This window comes from Hylobates moloch, unplaced genomic scaffold (genome assembly GCF_009828535.3).
Source record: "Hylobates moloch isolate HMO894 unplaced genomic scaffold, HMol_V3 SCAFFOLD_1, whole genome shotgun sequence".
NCBI classification, from domain to species: Eukaryota; Metazoa; Chordata; class Mammalia; order Primates; family Hylobatidae; genus Hylobates; species Hylobates moloch.
The window spans coordinates 19,606,469-19,629,428 of NW_026652276.1; the positions used below are offsets into that span (position 1 = coordinate 19,606,469).

At 38.8% G+C, this 22,960-nt stretch overlaps 1 protein-coding gene across 2 annotated transcripts in view; it reads left to right on the plus strand.

Moving 5' to 3' along the window:
- Positions 1–22,960, plus strand: part of PAX3 (paired box 3) — a 98,166-nt gene that overhangs the window by 55,538 nt on the left and 19,668 nt on the right. For both annotated transcript variants that reach the window (XM_032753316.2, XM_032753318.2), the window contains exons 5-6: positions 11,464–11,669; positions 22,355–22,520. In XM_032753316.2, coding sequence (XP_032609207.1) covers positions 11,464–11,669; positions 22,355–22,520 — 372 coding nt within the window. The remainder of the gene's footprint in view (positions 1–11,463; positions 11,670–22,354; positions 22,521–22,960) is intronic.

A 22,960-nucleotide genomic window follows, 5' to 3' on the forward strand; every position in this document is an offset into this window, starting at 1 on the left:
TCTTCTCATTCATTATCCCCTCTTCACAGCCTCTAGGGAAGTACTTCTTGCACAGTAGGTATCCCAAGCATGATTTCTGATGATGACCTTGATGTTGCTGCTAATTCCTTTGCCAGCAAGGATTAAGCTCAGCCTTCTCTGTTGCCTCCAGGAAAAGAGTTTTCTCTTACGTTCAGTTACTACCTCTTTCTATCTTCCAACAAGCAATAATTGACCCAGATAAGATTTGGATTTTCAAAACAAGCTTCCTGTGCTACCCTTTTTCTTTTTTATAGAACCCAAGAGAAGATGGGAAGCAAAGCAACAATCTTGAAATGCCATATGGGAAGTGTCATTAAAAGCATTTATTATTATTTTGATCTTTATACTAAAGATCACAGAATCTATGGCTCTGTTTCTTAGTAAATAACGTATCTAGGTTTTTCAGCTTTGACGGGCTATTTAATCTTTCTGTTGCCATAGGGCATGACTAGATTAACTCCTGTGTATACTGACACTTTCTTTTGCCTTAGTGGAAAGAGTACTGGAATGAGAGTTTTACTTTTTGAGTTTAGGCTCCATATATTATTCATATTTGCATCCCTGGTGCCAAGGACAGTATCAGCCACATCTCAGGCATTTAATAAATGTTTCTTGCATGATGTGTCATTTGAGATAACTTCACTTGCTCTCTCTGGGCTTCATCTGTATAATGAAGGGATTGGCTCAGGGTTCCTTTCAAGGATTCTGCAATTTTGTAAATGCTTTGTCTTGGCATTTTCAATTCTCTACTCATTTATCGTCTTACGTCTTTGCATAGGCTTTTGGCACAAAAAGTGTAGTGTTTAACTTTCTTCTAAAACCTGCCTTTCTTTTATTTTCCAAACATCTCATGTCATGCTAATCTTGGCAAAGTTTCACTGTGGATAAAGCTGTTTAGGTTTCGTGTATCTTTGGGTAGTTTTGTCCTAATAAGGGTGACAGGGGAATTCTTTTGTTTTCTACCTGCTCCAAGAGGCTCTCTGTGTAACTGACTTGTTATTTCCTTTACATATTGAACCTTTGTTTATTTGTTGACTTTTAAAGAACATATGCACACAACAGCAAAAATATTTGATAGTGGAAAATAAGGATGAAGGCAAAGTACTTTGTCTTGGTCAATTATGTCATGAGACTTATTGAACACTCATGTCTCATTCAAAGTTCTCTAAGGTTTAGATTTCATAAGCAGAGTTCTTTCTTGGTAACTGTACAGAACATAATTTCCACCTACACCAACCACCACTGAAAGTATTACTCACCTTTTATGCTTATGTTTTCACAACTGATTTACAGGGTTGTGATATCTGAGTCCTAGCTCAGTGGATCAGGAAGAAAGAAGAAGTGAAGATATTGGCCACAGTTTTTCCTTCAACCCTCATCAATCCTATTCCTCAAATGACAATGCTGATATGATTTTATATTAGGGTAGCCTCTCTGAGTTCTCATGAATCAGGTAGGTAACATCACTCTAGACCTCATTTTTGCCCATCTGTAAGATGGGGATGACAATATCCCTCCAAAGAGGGTTTTGTTAAAGGTGAAAGAAAATGCACAGCAAGGACTTCGCAGGGAGCAGGGATTGGGCAGAGGAAGCTGTTAGCAGGTCAGTAAGTAGCTGCTTTTCTTATATAATAATTACTATTATTAAGTTAATTTTGTCCATAATGGTAAAAAATCCATCACAAGAAGGGCTTTGAGAGATTTGTGTTCTGCCTCTAGTTAACCAGTTTACATAGCTTTGATTTCCGAAGTAAGTTGTTCAATGGACGAAACACACTTGGATCAAAAAACATGGTTTCAATTCAGTTGTAGTAACAAAAACATAAGCGAAATCCCCTCATAAAACTAGTCTTTTGCAACATGGTTTTTCTTTCCCTGTTAAAGAAATATTTGTTTCCAAAGGAAGAAGGTATGTTGAAAAAATGAAATGGCTAGAAACAATGACTTTAATCTGCTTATTTTTTGTTCGATCACTGATTTTGTTCTGTCATAGTAATCAACCCAGAATGACAGCATTTCTAAAATTCTGCAGTTTTGAATAAGTAAGATGTAAATGACAGAAAGGTATATAATTACTACAGGGAACATGATCTTATGTCCTATTTCATAGAGTTAATTATTTTCATTTATAACATCTTAGAAATGCATATTTAATTGTGAGAGATTAAAAACACCCATTGTTCTTTTAAATTGTTTGAAGCGTTCTTTCATTCTGACTCAATTCCACTGAATATCTACGAGTCGTCACATTTTTAGTAAGTAATAACTGTGTCAAGCTGTGCTGACAAAATGTCCCAACATAACTGTTAATAAGCATTGTCATTTTAAGCATGAAACAGTTTAGCTAATGATTTATCTCTTATAATGCAGCACTTGGGGCAGCTGTATGATTTGTCTCTTTAGCAAGTCAAGTAATTTCTTTAACAAAATGTTAAGCACAGATGGGCCATAAGCTGTCAGTTAACTATTATTGTGTCTGCATCTGCTTGCTTTCAACGCACTGTTTTATGTATTCAGTCAGTTACTTAGCGGCAGCTCCGTGAAAAGCTGAACCTACTCTGATTGGCAAATAAAATGTTCATTTGTCTCTTCTTCCTATTGTTTTGTTTTGGTAACACATGTCAGCAGCTCAATTACCCAGTTCATTAACAGCTCCCAAAGGACGTGATGGCCAGCCCGCGATAAGAGGGCAATTGTGGCACATATGGTCAATAATGGCCTCTCTCTCTTGGCAATTGTAAATAAAAGTCACTTGGCCCTTTTCCTTTCACGAGAACTACTGTTTTCCTGTTCCCCTTCAGTGTGCAAATTACCTTTCTGCGCTCCTTGCAGTCCAATCCCAGTAAACTAGAACTTAGCTTACTGCTTTTAGAGACATGGAACCTTACTATAGATAGCAGCCCTGGCTCTTAATTTTAATTATGACTGATTTTTAAGCTCTTGGGTGGGGAGAAAGTTCTTATCACGGGAGACTATTCTTAGAACGCTGTTAGCTAATTAATTAGTAAACTAATCAGTTTTCCTAATTGAATAGGGACACATTTTCTTGTGGACCTTCCTCTCTTTTTCTCTTTGAAATGCTTTGGTGGTAGTTACCGTGGTGTTTTAAAAAGCCATGAAAAACAATTGCAAATAGAGATCTTTTGCAGGAGACTGTAGGAAAGGGCGATCTCATTCGTGTTGTAAAGGGAATTCTTGTTACACACATATACACACATACCTCAAAATAAGGGGGTTAAGAAGCCACTGGGCTAATTTGGGTCAGTGTTAGGGTTCTCAAGCCAATAACGAATTCCTCCTTCACTTTAAGCCTTTGAAAGGAGTTGCTTAAACAGGTATGGTTTGGTGGGTATTTTGTGGCTCCTTTATGCAAAATGTTGCTTGTATGAGTGGTTGAAAAAGACACCAGCATGGTTTTACATAAACATACCAGTGAATACAGCTGCTAAAAATAATCACTAGCAGGGTTGCATGAATGAATGAAGGAGAAATAAGCCTTTCTTGTTTGCTGCTGTTGTTAGAAAGGAGGACTTTTCAATGACCAATGGTCAGGTGGTGGCTTGAGAGAGAACTCCATCCGGAGAAAGTTTCTTCAAGGAAATATGGATAGAAATCCTGCACACACCTGAAACTCAAAATTCTGGGACGCTTAGGATATTGGGGGGGCTTTGGGACTGCGCAGCTCAGCACTTCAGAGGCAGCTTGCCGTACCGCCAGCCGCTGCTTGTCAACCCTTATCTTAAATAAACACCCAATAGTCCATGTTGTGCATTAAAAATAACTCCGGAGCAACGGAGCACAGGGCCAGGCCCTCCTGGACTGCCCCCGTGGCCGGCCATATTCATAACCAATCTGTACTCTCCTCCCAGGGCAGCAGGCACTCGGGGAGTTGTTGAGTGTCAGGGTTTATTTGTGCTATTTTGATTAGCCCCAACCTGGCAGGAGCTTATTTTCCTTCTAATGACCTCGTGCTGTGAGACGGCAGCTTCCGAGGGAAGGGCTTGGGTCAGAAGGGAGGGGAATAGCGTTACTTTTCTCCAGCCAAAAAATAGGGGACTGCTGGGCAGGAACAAGAGTAGGTAAATGGCTGGAGGGTCTTAATTAGATTTAGTGTTCTTGAAAGAACCTTTGCTCAAGAAAGCCCAGCATATCCTTGCCAAAAATTCTTTTTTTTTTTTTTTTTTTTTTTACACTTGCTAAAGAGTCTTTTGCTGGCACATTTCAGGGAGAAGTCATAGAAGGAATAAAAACAAAACGAGACCCCTTTACCTACCCCTCACCACCACCAAATAGACCATTGAACAGGTTATAAACCATCCCTCCCAGTTTATCAACTAACAATTGTTTATCAAAATAACAATTACTCGGACCCTAGTTCTAGGTTAAGAATTCTGGAAAGTTCAATGTATGGCTTGATAGTTACACAATGTACAGTTCTAGCTACACGTTAAAATTTTATTTTAAATCTCTGTTTTCTTTTCCAACTGCATATCTGTTTTCTTTTCTCAACATATATACAATTTTAAAATAATTTAAAAATAACATCGCTGATTACTTCTTAGCTTGTGAATTAATGTGGAAGAGAAGCTTCCAGGTGCTGAAGTCTCTCAACTGACTTGGATTAACCCCTACTGTGTATCCATTTCAACCTCCCCCCTCCTTCCCTCTCTGAAAAAAAAAACCCACCCCAACCTCCCCTTTCTCATCCACTCCAGCTTTCTTTGTGTCTCCTGCGCCCTGCCAGGCAGGTGTCAGAACCCTGAATGAGGGTAAATGCCCTGCTGATGGATTCCACAGATGGAGCGTGGAAATTGGTAGAATAGGCCTCAGCCACAGGCCATTTCTTGGGATCCAACAAAAGCCTCCAAATAAGTCAACAAAAATCCCAAAGATCACAAAGGGAAAATGTCATTTGTCATTTACTCTGGGTCTGCAAAGGAATATCAGTCTTGCCTCACTCCTCCTGACTTTCACCCGAGTAAACACGAGAGAGGTCATTCACATCTTTCTCAGCGTAAAAGGGCTGCTTCAGATCAGAAAACAGTTAGTTGTCCCATTGTACCCTTCACGTTGAATGGCAAAACTCACAAGCACAGGAAACCTTCTGCAATTAGCCAAGTAGGTGCATCAAACTTCGAGTTGACCTGTTAAAGACCTTCTGGAATATACTTGCGAAATACCCTTAAGTGATCAGACTCGCAGTATAAAAAGGCTTCATGGAGCTCTCAGGAAGGATTCTTATTTTTATCTTGTTCTTTTATCAGTGAAACACAGCTGGGAGTAAAAGTGCTGACAAATCTAGCTTAGAAAGATTAAAACCGACGAAAAGACCATCGGGTTTGGTATGAGGCCATCTTATAGTAAATAAACTATGACTAGGAAGTTCAGCCTCCAGAGATCCCTCCACCTCCTCCCGTGTCTGTAAATCACATTGTATTATATCTAGGGCAAACATAGAGTTTAAATGGTTGTCATGTTTTGATTCTTTAATTATTCAAATGAAACGTCTTGCTGAGAAGAAAGACAATGTACCAAATTCATGCTTGTGAATTATTTTGTTTCTCCATTTTTTGCCTGTCTCCCATCTCTGAATTATATTTGTCTGAACACCAATAATTATAGAATTCCACATGACTAAATCCCTATAAAATTGAGGCAAGATTTCATGTATAATAGTGTTAACTAGGATGAAATATTTCCCGAGGCTACAGAGGAGGTCACAAGGGGCTAACGGACAAAGACATACTCTCTAATTCTGTAATTCCTTCTTTAATTAAACTTCATGGTTAGCTCGCTGGTGGTAATACTTTTGCCTTCTCCTCCCAGTTTGATTTGTCTCTGAAGGAAGAGTTTGTAATCCTGTGGGGGTATGACAGTTGCCCTGTGCTTGATCCTTTCTTTCTTTTTACTGACAATGTCCATTTTCCCAAGTGTAATCTTGGGAGTTAATGTGAGATCATTAAGATAACTAAAAATTTGGCGCCTGTATCTAAAATTAGCTTGAGATCAAACTTTCTTATAAAGCACAGAGTTGAAATACTTCGGTGAGAGGTGATGCTTTCCAGCGATCACACTGGAGTTTCTGCTGAATAAACTGAGATTATCCTGATATGTTTCCAGTTATTCCTTCCTGCACTTTTGCTTCAGAAGACCATTTTAGCCCTTGATAAATTTTTATTACATTCATTGTAATATAAAATACCAAAATTAAAACTTTAATAAAGATATAAAATGAATAATCAGTTCACCAGCTTATGATTATTGGCAGGTTCCAGACTGACCCTAGATATCAATGGTCTGTGATGGTTCTTAGTAAAGACTGCAAATGGTCAGATGAACTACTTTGATTTCTTAAATCCATTGAATATCTTGGCAAAGTTGATTTATTTCTTAGTGCCTTATTATTGTTTAAAAACTATACCTTGGAAACATGTAAAGATTTAAATAAGTGTTTGTTGAATTGAATCCATTGGAAAATTGTTTGGATAGGTGTATAATATTGATCCAACTCTAGTAGTTCGGTAGATTTCATTTTATGCAGGGCAGTTTTTGAAAATTTGGGATAAATGGTAGCAATAGTGGTGATTAGCTAAGTGATTGATATTTGAATTTCTGTTTTTGTTCATTTCTGTTATTCCTCTTCAAAAGAACTGTGTGTGTGTGTGTGTGCGCGCATGTGATAAAAGACTCAACACTCATTTAAGATACTCTAAGCTAGAAGCAAGCCAGCAAGTATGTCCTCTGAAGTCCCATAGATCTGGGTCAAATTCTATCTTCCTTAGCTGTATGAACTGAACAACCTCTTGGAGTCCCAGTTTCCTTTTTCTGTACAGTGGGATAAGTACCTAATTCCTAGGGTTGCTGTGCAGTTAAGGGGGAAGGGAAAGAAATCTTCATCCTCCTGGAAAGCGTTGCTCTAGGGTCATTGGTGATATTGAGCTAAACTAATAGGTAAGCCAGATAATGGATTGTAAAGGGGTTTTAATAATAGAGTCAAAAATTTCTAAATCTGATGGCAATATAGATTGGGATAAAATCTGCAACTGTTTTTGCAATTTAAAGCAATGAAATTTCCATTTAGAATGCTGTGCCTGATGTATTGATACAGATTTTCTTATGAGATCTATTCTGGAATTTCAAATTTGGGAACGGTATCTCAATAATAAAGGAAATTTTCTTTGTGAAGGCATCTGTAAAATATGATTGAGCAACTTAAGTGTAATTTAAAATCTTCCCTTAATATTAAAGTTGTACAGTAGTAATAGTCCAAAGAGTTTATATTTAATCTAATTGTTGTATCCTGGCAATTTATTAACTCATTTACACAACAGTCCTGCTAACACATTTGTGGTTTCCAAATCATAGCATTAGATATTCTACAGAGAAAAAAGATATAATTTCTTTCTATTAAGCTTCCTGAAAGAAAGCCTTGTTTTTACTTTCCGTGTAATATTTAGAATTAGATTATTTGTATCTAGGATCAATTGGTTGTAGTAGCTTAAGTAAAACTGAGTATGTAAAATAGATGAAATCCAGCAAAATGGGCCTCCTATGTGCTCTTAAAATGGGATTTAAGTTTTAGATTTGTTCTTGGTAAAAATTGGATGATTCTGCCAGTTGGTGTGAGTCTGTAGTCCCAGCTATGTGGGAGTCTGGGGTGGGAAGACTGCTTGAGCCCAGGAGTTTAAGACCAGCCTGGGCAACAAAGCAAGACCCTGTCTCTAAAACAAACAAACAAACAAAAATGAAATGATTCAAATTGAGGTGATGATTGTGAATCAAGTACTGTACAAATAAATTTTATTTCTATTGAATGATATAAGAAATAGTAGTATTTCCATGTTTAGAAATAGCTAGTTTTTCCTAGCTGGCAGACTAATCTTGGGTTGCTGACTTTACATATTTTAAAGCCCACATCCCTTTGGGGTTTACAGATGGGGAAAAGTTAGAATTATCTTGTAAGATTGTGGCTTCATATTGCCAAAAATTATCTGGTTTCTCAAATAAGTTTCTAGCTGAAAAATCAGGCAAATCATTTCCTCAACATCTTCTGAAATTATGCTGTATGGTGGTTTTCCCAGTTAGATGCAACCTTTCCATTGCTTTTGAATAAACAGTCTAGAAGTAAGAGTAGTGATTTGTAAGCTTGTTAAAGAGAGTTTTATTTTTGGTGGTAACGGCTGTCCTATTGAACTCTTAAATTCTGAGGCTTTTTTTTCTTTTAAAGAATCACCAGGCCCTGCTTTCATGGCCTATATTTATACTCAAAGTCAGGATCAAGGGAGCTTTTGCCCTTCTCCTCCACTGGAAGTTTCTGTCCTCCCTGAAATCACCTTAGGATACCTGCATTCCCGTTTGACAGGTGTACTGTCCCAAATTCTGAGGCTTTTACATTACTAGCTATGCTAGTTTTCATCTTTAAAAAAACCCACAATCCTCTGAAAAAATTGGTAATCATTCTTCCAAACAATGCAGGTCTATAAATACCTGTTAAACATTCAACGTGATTGTTCAGGCCTCACAGACTTCCAAAGCCCATCTGAATAGATGTTGGGAGATGTCATAAGAGAAGAATTTCCATTTTAAAAATAAAGATGTAAAACAGTGGCAAATAAATCAGTGTTGGAGCAAATCTGAAATTTGCCCCACACTTGGCATTCATTCAACGTGTCCTTATTGAGTGCCTACTGTGTTCTAAGGGTTCCAGCAGTGAACAAGGCAGAGAAGGGCTTTGAGCTCACCCAGTTTATTTTCTGGGGGATGTTGATTGTTAAGGTGAAACACCGTGGTCTTGACCCTCAGGATTAATTCTCACTGGTGCTTGTAAATCTAAGCAGGCTTTTTCTTCAGAAACTAGAGATGATTTTGATTAATTGACCTGACAGTGCATGGCGCATCATATTTACTTGAAAGAATTTAATAACCCCAGAGACTCCCAAAGGAAACATGAAAATTTCCACATACTATTATCCTAATGGGATCATAGTAAGAGAATGTGCAAGCAAAGATTTAGGGTTCTCTTGGGCAGAGGAAGCTTTCAGTCAGTCTTTAAATGCTATTGACTGTTTCACCTGAATTCACTTTGGAAAGAAAGGTTAGAAACTGGAAGCACTGAAGGAAAATGTTTTATGGAAATTTGTCTTCTTAGGGGAATATGTAATTTGTTTCTTAGGGAGCATATTGTTCACAGTTTAAAAATATATATGTGGGAGTGACTTTCAGTTAATTGTGGCAGATGTATTTTACAGAGTTGAAAATTTTGAGAGTGGCAAGAATTAATCTAGAATATTCTATAGAGGTGGTTCTCAGTGTTGTCTGGGGTCAGTAGAATCAGCATCAATCACCTGGGAATGTGTTAGACATGCAAACTCTTGAAGCCCACCTCAGATCTACTGAATTGAAACCATGGAAGGGGATCCACCAGTCTGTTTTAAGCCCTCCAGGTGATCCTAATGCTCCAGAAGCTTATGAAACACTGCTCTATGACTTGGCACAAATTATTGCTCATTTAGTTTAGCTTACATTTATCAATCATACATGCATATAAGTTGCATTGGGAGCTTTTGGAGTTTATAATGCAATGCATGGCGTAATTTTTAGCATGTTGTCCTTTAAAATATTGTCATAACTAGAGAAAGTCTGGTTTTCTTTCTTTAAGTTAATAGTAAAATATCCTAACATAAGATTTATGTTAAATGAAATAATTTTATATTAAATTAGATAATTGAAAAATCAAAAATAATATCTAACACACATTAGGTGCATTATATGTAATACTTCTCCTTTGTTTTATGCACATGTATTTGTTTTCAGGTATATTTTAAAAAATTTATCACATACACTATTAATTTACTCTATTGCCTCTTAGTTTCATAATATTTAGATGTGAATAAAGTATGGAAGTATTAAAATGTTAGAAAACTGAAAATCACATTTATGGGTTCATTTTGGATGTGTACCATTTGGGGCAGTTTAAAATTTCTACTGAAATAGAATGAAATTTTAGATTTCTGTAGGGCAGAGTTAAGTTGGAGTTTAAGATAAAAGAGAATTAGAAGTATAGGACTTACACATTTTCACATTGCTTCTAGCACCACCTTCATTTCCCCAGGTTCTATCAGCCTGAAGGTGCAAATGAGTTAGAGTGACATTGACATTAATAATCTACAATTTTCTGGCTTACTGTGGCATTTGCTGACAGTAACCTCGGCCCCTTCTTTACAGGATCCCTTAGTTATTTGGGGGAATTTTCAGAGCACATTTGGATATGTTGAAGAGTCAGGCTGCTCTGGTTCCCCCTCTAGGCTCAGGGTCTATGGCCTGATAACCCTTTGACAGATCTTTGCCCACTACCCCAGTATCTGGGGTGTCGGGAGAGGGCTGCTCTTCCTGCCCACAGCCCTGGTCTGATGCATTCTCCCTCACACTGCAGAACCCTCTATAGCCAGCGTTGCTGTATTACTGTAAGAGTTCACTTTGCTATGGGATCCCTAATGCATTCCTAGCAGAAACAGGGAAAATGCCTGCTCCACCCCTGCCCTCATCAAATTCTGGCCTGGAAATGGAACCACTTGTGCTCAAGTTTTGCTAGTTGCAGCCACAGATTCAGACCCTGTTCTTACGCGAGTACTAACCATATTGTATCACTAATGTAATTTCTATCAAATTTCCCACTTCCTCCCTCTCTTGCCCATGTACCTGCCCACTCAATTTTGAAATTCCCTTCCACATGTGAGTACAGGCAAATACACACAAGCTTTGTGTGTGTTAGGCCACCACACGGTGGCTTCAGGGGCATTTTTGTCTTACACAGTTGCTCAGGGCCACACACTCAGAATGGCCCTGGGATTGGGTTAATGATCTGTTGTTGCCTTCTTGAATCTCGTAATATTTTTTTACAAAAGGGACCATACTTTTTTTTTTTTTTTTTTTTTTTTTTTTTGGCATTGGCTTTCTTAAATAAAGCAGCTGTCCTGGACAGACGCCCACCTACTTAGCAGAGACCCAGACTCTAAACTTCGGTTAGGGACAGTTCACAATTACCCATTAAGTAGTAAGCATAGGGCCATACAAATGGAATAAGGCCTGTCCCTGTTTTCTAAGAGCTCATAATTGGCCTAGAATGACAGATGCTATAAGCAATTATTTCTGCCTAGGGGGCAGAAAGATAGAGTAGGGGAAGAAATTAAATATTATTTAATGATGCAGGACTGCATGGGGGTGGGGTGCTTGGTGTCCATGGAAGACATTGGGAATGCACTGTAGACCAGGATTTGAATTATTCTGGGTTGGTTAGACTTGTTTTTTGATCCACATTTATTTTACTTTAGGTATAGGGACCACTGTAATGGGGTCTTGCAGTTGGAGAGAGAACTTGGATTCAATCTCAGTTTTATTTTTTTGATTCACATTTTATGATGTTTTTTTCTTCTGTGCTTTTAGCTTCAGCACCCCAATCAGATGAAGGCTCTGATATTGACTCTGAACCAGATTTACCACTAAAGAGGAAACAGCGCAGAAGCCGAACCACCTTCACAGCAGAACAGCTGGAGGAACTGGAGCGTGCTTTTGAGAGAACTCATTACCCTGACATTTATACTAGGGAGGAATTGGCCCAGAGGGCGAAGCTCACCGAGGCCCGAGTGCAGGTACTGTTGTCCAAACCTCTGTGTCCTACTTCAGTCCAGACAAGAAACAAACAAGCATCTTCTCATCTAAAACATATATCAACCCCCACCAAACATATATTAGAAATGGCCCTTTACTAGGGATGCATATTATTAAGACTTTGATGATTATTACTGACAGAATACAACTATATCATTTATGACACACAGAAGTCCACCACTTCACGTGACTAACTCAGCATTTCAGGAATCCTCATTATATACCAGCACTATATGGACTTTGGGGGCGATACACAAGTAAGAGCAAATAAATTTTGAGTGGTTACTCTGTCCCAGGCACTATTTTAAGTGCTTCACATGAATTAACCCATTGAATCATTATTAAAATCCTAGGTGGGTACTATGATTGCTCCTCTCCATTTACAAATAAGGAAACTGAGACTTGGACTCTATCAGTAACTACCCAAGGTGGCATAGCTGCAAAGTGAGTCTAGAGATAATTGGATCACATACGCTTCATCTCTGTGACCTTTCAATTATGAAAATGTGCAAAGGTGCGTAACGTGAAATTCCTTCATTTAAGGATTTTATAATTAAGAAGCATTTCAAGTAATTATATTACTTAAAGAACATGTTGAATTATCTTTTGAACTCTTAGAGGTGCTCTGAACCTTCTGGAAAGGCTACTTAGATGTAATATGTTTCTATCGAGTATAGCATAATGTTTTCATCATTAATGAGGAACTTCTTCCTGGAGTTAGTAAAACAGTGTTTGAAAGATGGCAGATATCTTAGGGTATCCTGGAACTCCTCACCACTCTAGAAGTTAAATTACCTTGTCTGCAAATATTGTGTGTTATTTCTAGAGTCTTAACTTGCAGGCTGGGGACTCAGCAGTGGACTAATCAGTTGATAGGGTCCCTAGATTGATCAACACGTTCATAGATGCAGCTAATTAACTCTCCTATTACAGAATTTTACAGAAATAGTCTCTTCCAGGGTGCAGAGCTCAGACAGATTGTTTTCTTCAAACTTCTATATGATCATCATAGTGCTAGGAAAGTCAAGGAATGCTAAGATCAATTAAGACAGTTCTCTCAAGGAGCTGCAATCTAAGAAAGGTAAAAAAAGTAAACATACAAATAATTTAAAAATAGCACAGATGTGATAAGTGCAGAAAGAGAAAAAGTGCAATGGAGTTGAGAAGAGGAAAGGATGAGTTTTTTTTTTTTTTTTTTTTTGAGATGGAGTCTCACTCTGTCACCCAGGCTGGAGTGCAGTGGTGCAACCTCAGCTCACTGCAACCTCTGCCTCCCGGGTTCAAGCGATTCTTCTGCCTCAGCTTCCCGAATAGCTGGGATACAGGTGCTTGCCACCAGGCTTGGTTGATTTTTGTATTTTTAGTAGATATGGGGATTCACCATGTTGGTCAGGCTGGTCTCGAACTCCTGACCTTGTGATTCGGCTGCCTCGGCCTCCCAAAGTGCTGGGATTACAAGCATGAGCCACCGCGCCCAGCCTTTTTTTTTTCTTTTTTTTAAAATTATACTTTAAGTTCTGGGATATATGTGCAGAAGGGCAGGTTTGTTACATAGGTATAACACGTGCCATGGTGGTTTGCTGCACCCATCAACCTGTCATCTACATTAGGTATTTCTCCTAATGCTATCCCTCCTAGCCTCCCACCCCACAACAGGCCCTGCTGTGTGATTTTCCCCTCCCTGTGTCCACGTGTTCTCATTGTTCAACTCTCACTCATGAGTGAGAACATGCGGTGTTTGGTTTTCTGTTCCTGTGTTAGTTTGCTGAGAATGATGATTTCCAGGTTCATCCATGTCCCTGCAAAGGACATGAACTCAAGGGATGAGATCTTGAAGGAATGAAGAGAGGTACATGAAGAAGGCAGATTTGATTTTTTTTTTTTTTTGAGACAGGGTCTCATTCTGTAGCCCAGGTTGGAGTACAGTGGTACAATCACAGCTCACTGCAGCCTACACCTCCTGAGCTCAGGTAATCCTCCCACCTCAGCTTCCCAGATAGTTAGGACTACAGGTGCATGCCACCATGCCTGGATAATTTTTTGAAGAGATCGAATTTTGCCATGTTGCCCAGGCTGTTCTTGAACTCCCAGGTTCAAGCGATCCACTTGCCTTGGCTTCCCAAAGTGCTAGGATTATAGGCATGAGCCATTGTGCTGGGCCCAGAGGGCAGATTTAAGATGAACTTTCCAGGCTAGATAGATATTCATTGGGCCAGGTGCATAAGGAGAATATATTAGTAATAGGGAATTATATGAGCAGAGGCAGAGAGGTAGAAGTGGTGGGCTACATGTAAGATGACCTTTCTTTTTCACTCTAGTCATATCGAGAGAATAGTTAGTTTGATTAGAATGTAAGGAGTGGTAGAGTGGTGGAAGAAATAGGGTTTGGTAGCTAGGCTGAGGACATCCTGTGGAGGTCTTGGGTTTCAGGCTAGTGAGCTCACATTTGATGTGACAGGGAGTGGGGGCTATGGCATGAGATAGGTAGTAGCAGTGGGAATGGCAAGAAAGAGATGGTGGTGAAGGTATTCAGAGGTAGAATGGGCAACCAATTGTGTAATCTAGAAGTGGGGAGGAAGGTGAGTGAAAGGAAGAGTTGTAGATACACCAAGTTTCACAGGGCTGATGTTTTAAAGTTGGGAAACCTACTATCATTGGGAAACAGAGTGTTTCTCCCCACCACACAGTGTAGAAATAGCCTTTATTAACTAAGGCATAATATTTCAATAGAAAAATATTTTAATACAGTATTGATATAGTAATATTATATAATATAATACTATATAAATATTATATTAACATAACATTAATTTTACTATATCAATATAATGATATTAATATGCATATTAATATAACAGTGGGGAGAAAAAACCTGTATCACAATCAAATGGGCAGACAAATTAAACTGTATTATAATAGTATAATATTATATATAACAATGTTATAAATAATATGTTTCAAATCTACTTTGCTTTTATTATAGTTCTGTGATTACCTGCAAATGTTAGGTGAGGTCCAATCATGCCTCTTTTGAGTGGCCACTATATTCCAGGATTTGGCACCTGTCCTCTGTAACTGGCCAAGCCCACCTACTAGATCTGTTTTTTTTTTGAGACAGAATCTCACTTTGTTGCCCAGCCTGGAGTACAGTGGCTTAATCACGGCTCACTGTGTAGCCTCGATCTTCCAAGCTCAAGTGATTCTTCCGCCTCAGCTTCCAGAGTAGCTGAGTCTACAGATGTGTGCCACCATGTCTGGCTAACTATTTTTCTATTTTTTTGTAGAGCTGGGGTCTTGCTATATTGCTCAGGTTGGTCTTGAGCTCCTGGACTCAAGTGATCCTCCCTCCTCAGCTTCCCAAACTGTTGAGATTACAGGTGTGAGCCACTGGCACTAGATCTATTTTTAAAATAGGCCGTGTGTCAGCTCTGAACTCAATGTGAATAAAAAAAATATACATTTATTGTAAAGAGATCAGGCAAGGAGTGTGACGGAAAACTGAGGAGTGTTGGATGTTGCTCTCTTTCATTCCTGCCTTTGTCAAAATTAAGGATGGAGACAGAATATATTTCAAACCCATGTAGCTTATACAGCACCCAGCATTCTCATCTGGCTCAATGAATGTCAAAGGATAATAATAATGGCCCATTAATTTTCAGTGGACATGGGATCACACTAATAAACAGTAATTCATACTTTTCCATATAGTGACCTCCTCTTCGAAGCAGGGCCTTCATTAACGTAACAGCTGTCTTAATGTGGCTTTAACCCGGTGACTCTTGACATTCCTTATGGCTTCTTTAGTTCCCTTGAGACACATCATGGCTTGCACCACGGCTGTGATCTATAGCCTAACAAATTCCCTAGAACACCCAGCATATGGATCTTTTACTTAACCCAGCAGGAAAAAGAAGGGAGTAGTTAATCACTGATTAAAATGCCAGAAGAAAATCCTTTAGTTTTTAGAGGATCTGGGAAAGCAGTAGCCAAGTCAACTCAGTTTGAGTGATAGCCAGAAAGTGTGAGTTAGTTTAATTTGGGGCACCTGGGAAAACCAAACACGAAACACCCCCCAAACCCCGAACCATGTCTACATTTCATTTTTTTCCCCCTGAGGAAAAATATTTCTACACTCTTCTAAATAGAGATGGGACTAAAGCTATAATAGCTTTAGCCTCTGTCAGTGTTTTATATAAATTCATTTAGGCTGTAGCTGTGTTGAGTTTATCATAACCAAATCTGGGTACACAATGTAAGAACTGTTGTATACTAATGACTATTTGCCTAGTAATAATAACACTACAAGGTTTTTTTTAAAAAAAGATGATTTGCCTAATTCATCCGTAATGAGGGTAGCTGTTATTAATATTATGCAAATAATGACAAACATCAAAGTTTTGTGGGGAGGAATTACTTGCAAATATTAATTAATTAATTTTTTTTGAGATAGGTTCTTACTCTGTTGCCTGAGCTGGAGTGCACTGGAGTACAGTGGTGCCATCTCCGCTCACTGCAACCTCTGCCTCCTGGGCTCAGATGGTCCTCTCACCTCAGCCTCCTGGGTAGCTGCGACTACAGGCTTGAGCCACCACACCCAGCTAATTTTTGTATTGTAGAGACGAGGTTTCACCATGTTGCCGGGGCTGGTCTCAAACTCCTGGAATCAAGCAATCCTCCTATTTTTGGCCTCCCAAAGTGCTGAGATTACAGGTGTGAGCCACTATGCCTGGCCCAAATATTTAGGATGTGCAAAAGTTTTAGTAAATATTCCATCTAAGAATCCCATGAAATAAGCAAGTAGCATCCTCTTTTACCACGAAGACAATGGAAGACAGAAAAAAAAGTTACTGGGGGAAATAGAATTTAACTAGGAGTCAGATGATATGGATTTTGTTCCCAGTTGACAAATGTGTTTTGTTGAGCAAGTTACTTAATCTTGCTGGAATCCTTTTGGACTTCAGGTTTTTAATTTTTTTCCATTTTAAAAAATATGGGGTTGGTTAGATCACATGATCTCAGCTTGGGTTCATGCCCCACCAGGATAATCATGGATGGACTTCAGGAGATCTGGGAGATTTGAGATTTGTACACAAAATTTTGCTCCTTTGCTTGTGTATGTGTATATACAACTGTTCACTAGAGAAAGGGCCTCTGGCTTTCATTATATGCTCAAATAACCTTTCTCCCATGCCCAAATTAAAAACTAGTAGAACACATGATTTCTCAGGACCCTTATAGCATCAGTAATTTAGGATTCCCAAAAAATAACAATGGTGATTCCCAAGGGTCCTGAGAAATCATGCATTTTGGGAATGACCCAAATGCATGATTTCTCAGGACCCTTGGGAATGAGAGAAAGGGAATGAGAATATGGCAGAATCCTTATAGCATCAGTAATTTGGAATTCCTAAACAAGCACCATGGTGATTTAAAGCCGTCTAACTGATCTGTATAGTTCAGAAGTTCAGATAGGTATAGAATATCCTAAGCTTCATAATGAAGCAAACATATGTTCATCCTGAAGTTCTCTGCAGGAGTTTGCTTTTGGGATGTATCAAGATGCAGTTGAATGTGCTTTTGTGTGTGTCCATGGTCTTTTCACATGCATGGGAGCATGGTGTTCCTCCTGTTCAATCTTGCCCATCCTGTTTCCAACCTGCTCTCCAAATAGTGGCCAAAGTTGGATAGCTGCAGTGATAGGAAGGCTGGAAAAACCTGGTATAGAAAGAGAAAGGAGGTGAGAGTGAAGGAGAAGGTCCAGGGAAATGAGCAGCTTGCCCTGAATTTCCCTACTTGGAAAGTACTGTACTTGGCACTTCAGCATTCGACATCCTGAGTCTAGTATTTAACCAAAGGTTTTACGATCTTGTTGCGAATTCTCTTTCTAAGGATTAACTATTATATTCTCTCCCCATTTTTCAAATTGCATTTGAAATAATCCGTCTTGAATAATGTAAGCTGAATTGCCTGAGAACACCACCAAAAATGTGAACCAGTAATTTATTGATGGGCAAAATTAGTCTGACACCATGGGACAATTAGCACTAATCCATGAAACTTGGAAGCAAATTTGGCCTAAGCCTCCATTCAAGTCAAACTGGCTTTCAATTATTTGAGGTGTTCTCTGGGCACTTTCCTGTTTACTCACAGACACAAAAGGCTTTGGCTGGACACCACAGAGTGAAGGAAACAAAACAGAGCTTCAATTCTTGGTTTTCTCAGATAGAAGTGTCAGTGTGAGACTTTTTATTTAATAGCTAGCATTTATTGAACATTTAATATCTCCTTGGTATTCTTTTGAATGCTTAGATTGCTTTGTATTTTTAATAGTCACAACAATCTTGTGAAGTAGTTTTTGTATTCCCCATTTAGCACATGGGAAAACAGAGAACCCCAGATATTAAGCAAATTGTTCATGGTCACAGAAGTATTAATGTAAGTGAGGAGCTGAGACCCAACTTTTGCCTGGTCTGCATTGCACACATGTGAATAAGACGTATTGTTATATCTTTACTGTAGAAAGTACTAGTTTCCCCACCACCCCCCAACTTGTAATGTTGAGAGTCTGAACAAATTGGTTTGCTTACTCATAAAGAGAAAAAGTTATGAACATTTCTTTTCTAATTATTATCTTTTTTTCCTAGTTATCATGATGTTATGGAGCTCTTTCAACCAATTTAAATTTTGTTTCAAAAAATCATTTGACATTATACTACTAGAGAAATGCATCTAAAGATCATTTTTCAAAGACATAACATATGGCTTTATGGAAGGGCTCAGTAGAGAGACATACAAATTGGGAAGTACAGGGGGCAGCAAAAAATGAACCAGGCTGCAGTTTATCAAATGAAATAACAACTTGCTTTGAGGGAGACTTTTGATGTAATATTATACATGCAATGATAGGCAATTAACTGTGTATAATAGTATAGTAGGTTACTGACAAATTTGTGCCTCCTGCCCCCACTTCCTTAACATGCCAAGTGTGATGTGGAAGGCCAGATAATCTTGTATGGGGATAGTAAAATTGCATTGAATTGTAGATCATAGAATTTCATTTAAAGGTGTATAGCCAACTTTGTAAAGCTTGTTCTTTCCACCCTACTGGCAAAGACATTGGGTGGTAAATTTCTGTTCTCTCCTAGAACATCAGTCATAGGCCAGTTTGCCTCTGTTGCTACTGCTATTCTTTTCAAAACAAGGGGAAATTTCTAGAAAGTGTAACTACTGAGTTATAAATATGTATATTTTAGATGAACTTATTCAGTGTTATACACTCACACATGCCATTCCGTAGATTATTCATTGATTGTATGTTAGGAATTAGTGATACAATATTGAAAGAGTTATCTAAGACTTAGGAGTATCAAGAAAATTTCAGTGAAATGTGGGCTGATAACATCCTCCTAGGATCACTGTGCTTGGTTAGTTCAGGTATTGAAAGTGAAGGTCATTTCTAGGGTACTCTTTTTAGTCTACTAAAAATAGAAAATTTGTCTTTTTTGAGTTTCAAAACATAAAGAAGTCAAAGACCAGTTCTTAATTTGCAAATTTAGTGTGTTTTTCCTTTAATACTTCTTTTGGCAAATTCAGCTGGTTCTAGGAAATGCAGAAGGCTGGCAATGGTAAGATGATAAAAAATCAGGTTAAATGGCCACAGACAGGCAGGCCAGTCCTCACTAAGCCCTGGTTCTCTCAGGAATAGCCCTCTGGATTTATTTAGCCAAAATTCAAACAACATTTAAATTCCTCCCTTTGGGAATCTCTTGGACCTCTTGCTGAAGGTTTGTTTTTCAGTAAAGATTTGCTTCACAACAATTTCTCTTCATTTTTTATTGTGGATATAATAGATACTGTATTATAAATATAAGGACTTTTTAATCCAACTCCTGGTGGGTTTACTCAACGTCTTTGTTACCTATTTATATCATTTTAGAAAATATGAAAACAAACCCCCAAACCCTTATACTCTTACTCTGTTTGGATTCTGTCTTTTGAAGGTATTTGTAGAAACTCATGATGTTTCTTCTTTATTATTTGAGCAAAGACATTTTTGTTTTTAAAAATTGGGTTATGGTGGAGTTAGAATGAACCTTGAGTCAATAGTAACTTGAGATTGATGGAGAGATCAGGCTTCACCACCCCTGGGTTTACTTATCTAAAGGTTACAGAAGGCAAGTGGCACAGAGAGATTGGCAACAAATCTGACAACAACTGAAGCGTACCTTTCTGAGTTCTTCATAAAGGGTTTCACCAGTGGAATTGAGCATAGTAAATCTTCATGAGTGAAGTTACATCAAAACTTTTGGAAGTCCAGTTCTTCTCCCAGCAATATAAAGCTGGAGATGCACTGTACATCGCTGGTCTAGATAGTTGCAGAGGACTACCTCATCCGAGCCGGGAGTACCTCCTTAGTCTTGATGTATTATAATATAAACTACAACCACAGTGTGTGGTATGGTACAGTGCACTCAGGCATGAACATGACCCTAATTTCCCACCCTCAGCCTCCCCAGGCTAACACAGTTTGTTCCCAGAACTCTCTTGAAAATGATTTTCTTACCCTGATGTCTTTGGGAGCTGTGGTAACAGGCATTCAGACTTGCAGTGAGAAAGCACAGTTGATGCAGACCTGAAATTAAGTGCTGTTCATGGTTCTATTACCCCAGGTGGCAATTTATTAAGTTAAGTAAGACTCTAATTCAATTATATATCAACATGGGAAAATATTAACTTACCTCGTTTTCCTGTTGGAAACTTAAGGAGTATTAAATGTTGATGTTTTGAGGAAATTCAAACAGCTTTCCTTACCAGTATCTTGCAACAATGACAAGAGAAGACAAAACTGTTTTCAGACAAATGCTTGGGTGAGTACCAAAAGTTTAAGCAAATCCCTCAGCAAAGGATTTATTAAATTGAGCTCTCCTGCTCCAGAAAAATCTTTTCCTCCCCTCTTCAGTGATCTGACTTTAAAAATTACAATTAAGTTGCAAAATTGTTAACAGTGCTCTGTAAGGAAATCAATTCTCATCTTCTCTTAACAAGCTGGCCTCCTGGAACAAGCCGCATCTGCCTGCCCTGTATGACAGGAAGGATGTCACTTCCATCTCAAGCGATCGCTCGTCGAAATTAGAATCAAACTTTAAAATGAGCTGAAACTTTTTGCTTCCACTTCAGAGTTTTCCTGATTCTCTGTGCTTCCAAATGTGGAGTTTCTACCTCTAGCGAGCAATTATTTTGGTCTCCTTGACTGCTCTCTGAATCCCATGAGGACAAGGCAGCAAACTACCAGAGTGCAGAGATCCTACTTTATTCCCTTCATATCCTTCCAACCCCCAAACACACAGTGCTTTCCTCCATATTAAGTTTCAATGGGTGGCTCACGCCTATAATCCCAGCACTTTGGGAGGCCGAGGCGGGTGGATCACCTGAGGTTAGGAGTTCAAGACCCACATGGTGAAACCCCGTCTCTACTAAGAATACAAAAATTAGCTGGGCATGGTGGCGGGTGCCTGTAATCACAGCTACTTGGAGGGCTGAGGCAAGAGAATCCCTTGAACCTGTGAGGAGGAGCTTGGGGTGAGCTGAGATCGCGCCATTGTACTCCAGACTGGGCGACATAGCAAGACTGTCTCAAAAAAAAAAAAATTTCAATGAACTTTTGATGTAGGAATTAGAATATCTTAGTTGGTAGAAATCCTCTCTCATTTTAGGGGAAACATCATATGTGCTCCGTGGAAAAATCACCCCAGGTTCTACATTTAAATTCTGCAGATGTAGGAGTTGGGCAGGAGCACAGGACCCATGAAAGGCCTTATATCACAATTTCTCAATATTTTAGATATTTAGTTACATTTCTTGCTGCCATGATTGCCCTTTCTGTCCATTGACTCATACAGAATACTTGGGCTTTGAATTATTTGAGGGCATTTTATTACATTGTATCAAGCTTTTCTGAATGTACCTGGTTAGCATAGTGCTTGACACAGCGTATTCTAGGAGCTTAAAGCTGTTGTTGAAATAAATAAGACACAAATGAATTATTTTAGATAAAAAAAGGCTTTCATTTCTTGAAACGCTTACCTCTTTGGCATTTATTTCCACCGAAATCAGTGCAATGTCTCATATTTTGGAAGAGATGAAAAAATGGCTCCACTTATCCTCTGTTCGATTTATATGACCATCCAGAAGCTATACCCATAATAACCACAGAAATACAGAGACAGACTAATAAGAATATAAAATACAAGGCTTGGTGTAATAGGCAAGGCCAAATTTAGGACATGTGTCATGCAGGGGTCACAGAGGCTCATGTATCCTCCCCAGAAGGCTGTCTACATGCAGGTGGGTGGGTGTTGAGGGTAGGGAGGGGAGTTCCTGTTGTTCCTACTCCTGCTCAGTGATTCCTGCTCATGGTCCTCACAAGGTTCATGGGGGCTGTTGTTGCAAGACCATGGAGGGTCTCTGAAGCCCCTCTACTGACCTTTGGCACTAAACTCTTCTTTTACTCCTGACCATTCACCCAAACAACACAGAAGGCGGAGAATTCTTGCATCTATTTGCCCTGTCAGTAAGACGCCTCTAATCTGTTTTAGCATGAAAAATTCATTAAGAATGTACTATTATTTCATCAGTGAAATCTTTAAATTTTAAATTAAATCCATAGGTCTGGTTTAGCAACCGCCGTGCAAGATGGAGGAAGCAAGCTGGGGCCAATCAACTGATGGCTTTCAACCATCTTATTCCCGGGGGGTTCCCTCCCACTGCCATGCCAACCTTGCCAACGTACCAGCTGTCGGAGACCTCTTACCAGCCCACATCTATTCCACAAGGTACCGAGGAAGACTCAAGGAGATTAGAAAGTAACTTCCAGGCGATTTCTCTGGTGGATATTTTATACAAGTGAATCCTTCTGCAGTGCTGACACCATGTTGTTAATTATAATACATCAGGTTATCCTGAACGTACCTATCACATTTCAGAAACATAGTTTGTTCTACGATGTATCTGAATATCTCTAGATAAACTGTGCTATAATATAATTCCATTGCAGTATTTTAAAACAAATTAACCTTCCTAAATAACCATGGGATTTGCTTTTCTTTTGTTAAAATTTTACCTCTACGTTTTACTCCAGTTTGCAACTAACTGGAATTCAATGATGCTTACTAACTGTAGGAATAATAGAGGGAAGGTAAGCTTTGACAAAGTCATTATTTGTTAGCACACAGAGGTGAATGGGATAATGTTAAATTGTAAGACCCGATTATTT